Source organism: Micropterus dolomieu, linkage group LG12 (genome assembly GCF_021292245.1).
Source record: "Micropterus dolomieu isolate WLL.071019.BEF.003 ecotype Adirondacks linkage group LG12, ASM2129224v1, whole genome shotgun sequence".
In the NCBI taxonomy this organism is placed as follows: domain Eukaryota; kingdom Metazoa; phylum Chordata; class Actinopteri; order Centrarchiformes; family Centrarchidae; genus Micropterus; species Micropterus dolomieu.
Genome location: NC_060161.1, coordinates 5,888,854 through 5,898,127, shown reverse-complemented (window position 1 = coordinate 5,898,127; position 9,274 = coordinate 5,888,854). Strand labels below are relative to the sequence as shown.

Here is a 9,274-nt window from a genome sequence, read left to right as displayed (position 1 = left end):
AAAAACACCACCAAGACACAGAACCACCAACAAGAGACAAAAACACCACCAAGACACAGAACCACCATCAAGAGACAAAAACACCACCAAGACACAGAACCACCAACAAGAGACAAAAACACCACCAAGACACAGAACCACCATCAAGAGACAAAAACACCACCAAGACACAGAACCACCAACAAGAGACAAAAACACCACCAAGACACAGAACCACCATCAAGAGACAAAAACACCACCAAGACACAGAACCACCAACAAGAGACAAAAACACCACCAAGACACAGAACCACCATCAAGAGACAAAAACACCACCAAGACACAGAACCACCAACAAGAGACAAAAACACCACCAAGACACAGAACCACCATCAAGAGACAAAAACACCACCAAGACACAGAACCACCAACAAGAGACAAAAACACCACCAAGACACAGAACCACCATCAAGAGACAAAAACACCACCAAGACACAGAACCACCAACAAGAGACAAAAACACCACCAAGACACAGAACCACCATCAAGAGACAAAAACACCACCAAGACACAGAACCACCAACAAGAGACAAAAACACCACCAAGACACAGAACCACCATCAAGAGACAAAAACACCACCAAGACACAGAACCACCAACAAGAGACAAAAACACCACCAAGACACAGAACCACCATCAAGAGACAAAAACACCACCAAGACACAGAACCACCAACAAGAGACAAAAACACCACCAAGACACAGAACCACCATCAAGAGACAAAAACACCACCAAGACACAGACCCACCAACAAGAGACAAAAACACCACCAAGACACAGAACCACCATCAAGAGACAAAAACACCACCAAGACACAGAACCACCACCAAGACACAAATCCACCACCAAGACACAGAACCACCAACAAGAGAGAAAAAAACACCACCAAGACACAAACCCACCACCAAGAGACACAGAACTACCATTACGACACAAAACCACCCAAGAGGGACAAACCACCACCAAGACACAAATCCACCTCCAAGACACAAATACACCACTGAGTCACAGAGCCACCACCGTGACACAACAACACCACACAGACACAGAACCACCACACTGACACAGAACCACTATTAAGACAGACACACAACCACCACGTTGACACAAATCCACCACAGAGAGACAAACCATCACTAAGACACAAAACCACTACCGAGACACAGAACCACCACCAAGACACACAGAACCACCACAGAGATACAAAAACACTACTAAGACACAAAACTACCACCGAGACACAAAACCACCAGCAGGAGACTGAAAACCACCACCAAGACACAGAACTACCAACAAGACACAGAACCTCCACAGAGAAACAGAATCACCATCAAGACCCAAACCCACCACCAAAAGACACAGAACCAACAGAGAGACACAATTCCACCACAGAGGGACAAACCACGACCGAGACAAAAATCCACCACAGAGAGACAAACCACCACTAAGACAAAAAACTACCACTAAGACTCAGAACCACCACCAAGACACAGAACCACCAAGACACACACAACCACCACTAAGACTCAGAACCACCACCAGGACACAGAACCAACACAGAGACACAAAAACACCACTAAGACACAAAACCACAGCTGAGACACAGAACCACGACAGAGACAGAAATCCACCACAGAGAGACAAACCACCACTAAGACACAAAACCACCACTGAGACACAGAACCCTCACAGAGAAACCAATCCAACTCAGAGACACAAACCACCACCAAGACACTAAACCACCACTGAGACACAGAACCACTACTATGACACAAAACCACCACCAAGACACAAAACCACCACTGAGACACAAAACCATCACTTAGACACAAAACCACCACCAAGATCCAGAATCACCACAGAGACACAAACCCACCACAGAGAGACAAACCACTACCAAGACACAAATCACCACAGAGAGACAAATCATCACCGAGACACAACCCCCCAGCAGAGACACAGAACCACCACTGAGTCAGAGACCCATCACTGACAGACAAAAACACCACCAAGACACAGACCCACCACCGAGACACAGAACCACCACTGAGACACAAAACCATCACTTAGACACAAAAACACCACTAAGACACAAAACTACCACGAGACACAAGATCACCAGCAGGAGACAGAAAATCATGACAGAGAAACAGAACCATCAAGACACAACCCCCCCGCAGAAACACAGAACCACCACTGAGTCAGAGACCCACCACTAAGAGACAAAAACACCACCAAGACACAGAACCACCAGAGACACAAATCCACCACAGAGAGACAAACCACCACCAAGACACAAAACCACCACCAAGAGACAGAACCACCACCAAGAGACGAAAACACCACCAAGACACAAACCCACCACCAAGACACAGAATCACCACCAAGAGACAAAAACACCACCAAGAGACAGACCCACCACCAAGACACAGAACCAGCACCGAGACACAAAACCACCACAGAGACACAAAACCACCACAAATCCCTTGTCCAGGCACGAGGAAGGAAAGTGCGTTTTTATTACCGCAGGTGCAAGATGGGATGGGGATTCTCTGTCATCTCTAAATCTTCCAGCACAACTCCAGAATCCTCTTTCATCCAGTATAACATATGTCTTCATTCAGCAGCCCATTGGTACAGAATTGAAGTTGGACATGGAGAGGCCTCCTTTAGATACAGAGAGCTGCAGTTTTTCCAATTTAAATATTGGTCTTTTTTTTTTTTTATCCCATATGAATTCAGATATCTGTGCAAATTTCTAAAACATTTTGTTATAGGATACAATATTCTTGGTAATACATTCATTTTAATCAATGCAATCCTACAAATAATAGAGAGCCGAAGCACAGACCATCTTTGTAAGTCATTCTTAATCTTTGCTATTACTGGTAATGTATTATGTTTGGTTAACTGCTTCAACTCATCCAGGACAAAGATATCAAGAGATTTGAGACCATCTCTATTTATCTGGAATTGAATATTTTGTTTATTCTCTCTTAGTCTGTCTATTGATAGTTCAACTGACTTCCCAAAATTAATATTATAACCTGGAAAACTCCTGAATCTATTAACAAACACAATCAGTTCTGGCAGAGAAGTGCTAGAATTAGTGAGGAACAACAAAACATCATCTGCATACAAGACAATTTTATGCTCATCTTGCTTAGTTTTTCTGCCTTTTTTTCCAAAAACTGCCAATCTTTATAATCTCCAAAGCTTATTTCTTGCTTTAGTGATAAAAAACATAAAAAAAAATAGTAAGAAATGTTCTGTTGTTGGCGTCTTTCTCTCCCGCTACCTGCCACTCGCTTGAATGCTAAAATGAATGCTGGAATATCTGCGCCGTCTAGTTCAGACAAGTTACCACCCGATGCAGCCTGGGTAAAATGGGAGTGTCAATAAAACTTCTGGGAATGTTAACCGTTCTTGGTGAAATATAAACTAAAAGTAAAAGTGTACTAAAAGTACACAGGTACACAAGTGCGTAGGTCTGTGTGTGTGTGTGAGCTTGCGTTACCTTTTTCCTGTCTCTCATGGAGCCCCTCCCTCTCACCATGATCTTACATCCTGTCTCCGCCTCCAGCTGCTTCGCGGTCAGACCTCGAGGCCCCAGAATCCTCCCCACAAAGTTAAACTGGGAGAGAGAGATCACACTCTGGTTACGGTGACAACCAGCCAATCAATGAGCCAGTATCCCCCTCATTGAGCCGATCAGCTGGCTTCTGACTGACACAGCAGACAACACTGACAGAGAGAGGAAAATCCAACAGCACTCAAACGCAGCATCATCAAACTCTCAGTAATCATTGATCAGTCACCAATGACTTGCTAATCAGCTGGCATTATAAAGTTTTCACTGACATCTGTCGATCACCACCTGATGCATGCTGGGTAAAACGGGCGGAGCGAGAACACATCAGGTTATTTGACTGTACTTGGCTAGATGTTTGAATTTGACTTTTGAATTGGAACAGGCTGCAGACTGATGACATTTTACAAGAACACAAAAACAGACAAGAATGCAGACTGAGAAATAGTCTAGGAGTTTATTATTATAGGATATGTTTAAATAAAGTTTATAAGTATTGGAGTTTATTATTATACGATATGTTTAAGTAACGTTTATTAGTATAGGTAGGTCTATGGGGAAAGGGTTTTTTGGGGCTCGCTTTGCATCATGTGACCCAGATTGGCTTCAGAGTAGGGATGTTCCAGGGGGCGTGGTCTCATGTAGGACGAGGGGGGGTCCATGTTAATGTCTAGTTATATTTTGAGGTGGTTTAGCTTCAATGTGACTCCTCAACACACAAAGATGAATCACTAATAATCAGTAAACCTGTCAATATAAATCCTGTTAGTGCTTACATCAGGATGCTCCTTGGTGGGGACGTAGAGTTTCTCCTGCAGCTGGACGTTTGGACCGACGGCGTCCGGCAGCTCGCTGATCCTCTCTGAGCCGTTCAGAGTGTCGATGTACATGTCCTTCCTCACACGGCTGATCTCTGAAACACACACATTAACACAACTATAATAACATGTTCCAGCTGTTTATCTCTACCACGTTATTTAGATATTAGGGAAACCGCTGACTTCACGTCTCTAAACTAAATTGCACAGTGTTATAATGTGACGCTGTGGTTCCCATCAGCCCGATAACTGTTTCAGTCCCCTTCCCATGTCAGCTAGCATGGCGTACACCCGGGTCTCTGACTCGACTGCTGAAACTGAGAGAGTCAGTGTTGGCAAGCCAAACAACTGTCACAGTATTCCTGTCTGAACTAACATGGAGGCTGGCTCGCTGTCACCACAGTGACCATGAGGTTGTCACGCTGCTCGGTAAAATGGAGCAAACCGGGAAATGAATTCCTGCTGACGACGCAGACAACAAGTAGCTTCTCTGACCAGTGTCCCACTTCTTCTCTGATGTCACCAGTCACAACATCAGCTCACAGCCGAGCTACGCCATTGTCTGTTTAAAGTAAAGATTAAAACAGAAATAAAGAACCAGGAGCCCCGCCCTCTCTGTCCGAGGGAACCAGGAGCCCGGAGTGCTCTGTCTGAGGGAACCAGGAGCCCCGACCGCTCTGTCTGAGGGAACCAGGAGCCCCGACCGCTCTGTCTGAGGGAACCAGGAGCCCCGACCGCTCTGTCTGAGGGAAGCAGGAGCCCCGACCGCTCTGTCTGAGGGAAGCAGGAGCCCCGACCGCTCTGTCTGAGGGAAGCAGGAGCCCGGAGTGCTCTGTCTGAGGGAAGCAGGAGCCACGACCGCTCTGTCTGAGGGAACCAGGAGCCCCGACCGCTCTGTCCGAGGGAACCAGGAGCCCGGAGAGCTCTGTCTGAGGGAACCAGGAGCCCCGACCGCTCTGTCTGAGGGAAGCAGGAGCCCCGACCGCTCTGTCCGAGGGAAGCAGGAGCCCGGAGTGCTCTGTCTGAGGGAAGCAGGAGCCCGGAGTGCTCTGTCTGAGGGAAGCAGGAGCCCCGACCGCTCTGTCCGAGGGAACCAGGAGCCCCGACCGCTCTGTCCGAGGGAAGCAGGAGCCCCGACCGCTCTGTCCGAGGGAACCAGGAGCCCGGAGAGCTCTGGACTTCACACTTCCAGTAACAGCAGTAATCTCTAAACTGTTTCTGAGCAAAACCTCTGCAGGTTAAACTGAACTAACTAAACATGTTTACTGCTGAGGGACCTGAACAGACTCATTAGAAATCGGTTAAGTTTGTGAGCCCTGAAACCAGACCGGACCCGGACGTACAGCCGATCTATTATTGAGAATCAATATCTCATGATGGAGTGTTTCTATTTTAACCTGCGCAGCTTTTCTAGCATTTACTGTACCGGTTTAGCGGCACAGGAAACTCACAGACCAATCGCATGTACTCCAGTCATCTCATGTGATGCTGCTCAGCCAATGAAATCTGTGCAGTCCGAGAAGCATTGCCAGAGCCGTTAACGGCCCCGAGTCCGCGAGTGAGATACACAGAGGAAGAGATGAGATGAAAGATACTTCACATGGCTTTTAACCAAGAACGTACAGATTCTCACATGTACATTCTTCCCACAGGAGGTTCAAAACCAGAGTATCTCATGGATCTCCAATCGTAGCCAGAGCTCAGGTTTCTCACTGGACAAGAGAAAGTAGGGAAGTGGTAGCTATATAAGAGGGAAAATAAGAGGAGGCATTAAAGTGTGAGAGTGTTAATTGCAAAATTGGTTGAGACTGAACTTCAATCACTCAAAGCTACAATTTTTGTTTTATTTTTTCTGAAATTAAGCAACAAATAAAAAATTTTTATTTTCAGATGCACATTTCCAAAATGTTTTTTAAATGCTGCCTTTAGATTACTTAAATTTAGAATTTATTCTTAGCATAGTTATTATTTATCAGTAAATATTGTTGAGATAGGATCTGATTTGACCTTTAAACACAGTCTATGGGTCAGTTGTTGAGTAAAAACACACGTAGGTCCAGCTAGGCTAAACGTTATGGAAGGCCACTGAATGATAACGCAAGTTGATGTTCGGTTGACCTTTGCTTCATTAACTTCTGTTCTCTAAATGGACCTCTTTGAATTTTAATTGAATTCCCCTGATCTAGTGTTGTGAACGTAACACGAACACGATGACCACCGTGTCCAGCCAATCAGAGTCCAGGATCCTTAATATCAAAATATTGCATAACTTACATGTATAACATATTCTGAATAGGGAGGACAGACGGTTTGAAAGAGAAGCGCAGAGAAACCATCTCTCAACAGGGGGAGAGGTCTGAGACACCACCTCTCCTCCACCTTCAGCGCTGGCCTTTATCTCTTCCCAGGAGACCAAACGCTCACATGTGGCCTCATGTGAGAACGACGGTCGCTCAGACTCAGGTGACTCCGACGACCACGACTGTCGTTTTAACAGCCAGCAGCACTAACAAACCAATCAATGTCCACCGACTCGTTCGTCTTCAGTGCCCTTGACTTCAACCTTTTTGGATATGTAGGTCATTGGTTTCCGTTGTAAAGCTGTAGTAGTAATTGGCGGTGATAACCTGATGGACTAGTTCATCCGCACTCAGGATGAGGCGGGAACGTCTGGCTGAAGGCCTCCAGAATACCTCCAGCATCTCGGGGGAGGCTGGAGACACGGACTCAGAATGAACCATGTTCTTAACCTCCTTTGTGGAGGTGGTGGATCGAGGTTTTGTTCAGAAACCAAAGAACCTGCTGGTAGAAAACAGGCCGGTTGTCTCAGTCCTGAAGCAGCAGGAGGTTTCAGGAGGACTGCAGTTTCTGAAGAACAAAAACTCAGTTCAGGGAAGTGAAGGAGAAGGACTCTCAGCTGGCTCAAAGGGAATGTGACGAACCATCAGACAACTCAAGAGGGGGGGCAGCACTGAGGCTGGACTGCTTTCAGCAGGGAGGAGAGGTTCTGACCCAGACTGAAGATGCCATCAGATAAACCCGAGAGAGACCCGACTGATAGGAGGCATAGCTGGGAGAATTTTATTCATAGAGAACTAAATCTTATCTCAGGGCCCTCTTCATATCAGGTCCAGCAGGTCCAGACCGGACTCTGTAGGTTCTGGTGGTTTGAAAGCAAAGGCACAAGGCAACATTGCAACTCTGATGGTCTGGCAGGGAACGGATAGAACCGGGCCACTATGTGCAGAGCTTAGGAGAGGGAACAGGTGTGTAGATGGGCGGGGCAGTCAGGTGATCAGGTGACCGTCTGGTGGACGGGTAGAAAATGGCAATGAAGGGGGGAACAGGGACCGTGGCTGGAGTGGAGAGACAGTATGTGGTCCCTGTGAGGACTGGATCACAGAGGAACAGAAGAGTTCACCTGTAAAACAGTATTTTAAAGACGTGTTTGTTTGACAACCAGCGTCAGGAATATTTCCTTTTAATATAATCAGCATCTTCAGCTCAGAATATCTGCAGCAGGTTCTGGGAGGCGTCTTTGTTCCAGCTCAGAAACATTCGTCCTTCACGTCTCTGGGTTGCACTTCTTAATGAAGCTGTTCTTTAATCACTCTGTCTGCCTGCAGAGCCCATTACAGCACCGACGCCAGCAACAGGGAATTATGGGTAAATTGATTTTGCTTCCACACTTCATTTCATTTTAGCTTCTGAATTCATTTTTAGACCAATTAAGTGATGAATAGCTGCACTGAGTGAAACTGAGAGAGACATACATGACCAGAGAGAAGAAGAAGAAGTGGATACAGTCCGGTGCGTTCAGGTGCTGCTGGAAACTACAGCTCCAACAATAAATCTTTTAAGACCAACTGTCCACTGAGGACGTCTTCAGGAAACACCTGAGCCCCACCAACCAAACTCTGTAGAATTTTCTGAGCATTTAAAACAACATTCTCGTCTCTCTGTAGAATAAACAAACACTGGCAGATGTTTCCAGTGAGTGTGGCCTCTCTTCTTCTTCTTCTCTCTATCAGCTCCACATGTTTTTGACCCCCCCACTGTCTGGTTAGTGTCTTCACCTGTTTCCTAACACATGATGGCAGCTCGTGATTTCTATAGAAACCTTGATGGCGTATGAAGTGAGTTTTAGGGTGTTCTGGTCCACTTACGGTGCTGTAACAGAGACGAGACTGTGAGATTTAAAGAGAGTTTGAACTGCTCTTTCACCGTCAGCTCTTTTAGTTTAAAGGTTCTCTCAGTTTTCAGCTGATTTTTACAGTCAGCAGACAGAAACTGTTAAATTTGCCTCCAGCTCCTTTAAGGTGAATCTGTGCCCCCCCCCCCCACTGTAATTCTACCAAAAAACACAAAATGTCACTATTTGTTGTCTTCTGGCTGCTTCTCGTCTCACTGAACTAAACATTTCCTCTGATTTATCGCAGTGTTTTAAGTTATTTGATCAAAGCCATTCTGACCTGAGTTGATCTCAGCAATTTTTTTTAGTGTTTAATTTATACATGTATATTTAGTTTAACGGGAGCCTTTAGATAAGTTTGTTTAGAGAGAAAGAGTAAAAGTAGTCAAATGCTAGATTAGTATGTTTGAGGTAAGACGCCCCCGTCAGCCAACCAGCAGCTTCACTATCAGAAAGTCTGAGGTTAGAAGCTCACATTTCCAGTTTTAAAAGTCTGAGAATAACATCAGGCAGGTTTATTTCTACAACACAGGTCTGTAATCCTCCTGCTTTTAACCAGCTAGCTGTAGTTTTTTTTATCTGTAATTTGCACATATTAAAGTGATTTCACACCACGGGGGGGGGGGGGGGGGGTTT

General features: G+C 45.7%; 1 protein-coding gene across 2 annotated transcripts in view; it reads right to left on the bottom strand.

The window, feature by feature from the left end:
- LOC123980621 (protein quaking-B-like) overlaps positions 1-9,274 on the bottom strand; it is a 24,883-nt gene that overhangs the window by 14,890 nt on the left and 719 nt on the right. Inside the window, exons 2-4 of one of the 2 annotated variants that reach the window (XM_046065117.1) lie at positions 4,405-4,541; positions 3,557-3,673; positions 2,564-2,653 (exon numbers count right to left, since the gene is read on the bottom strand). In XM_046065117.1, coding sequence (XP_045921073.1) covers positions 2,564-2,653; positions 3,557-3,673; positions 4,405-4,541 — 344 coding nt within the window. The remainder of the gene's footprint in view (positions 1-2,563; positions 2,654-3,556; positions 3,674-4,404; positions 4,542-9,274) is intronic. The other variant, XM_046065118.1, reaches the window with a different exon arrangement.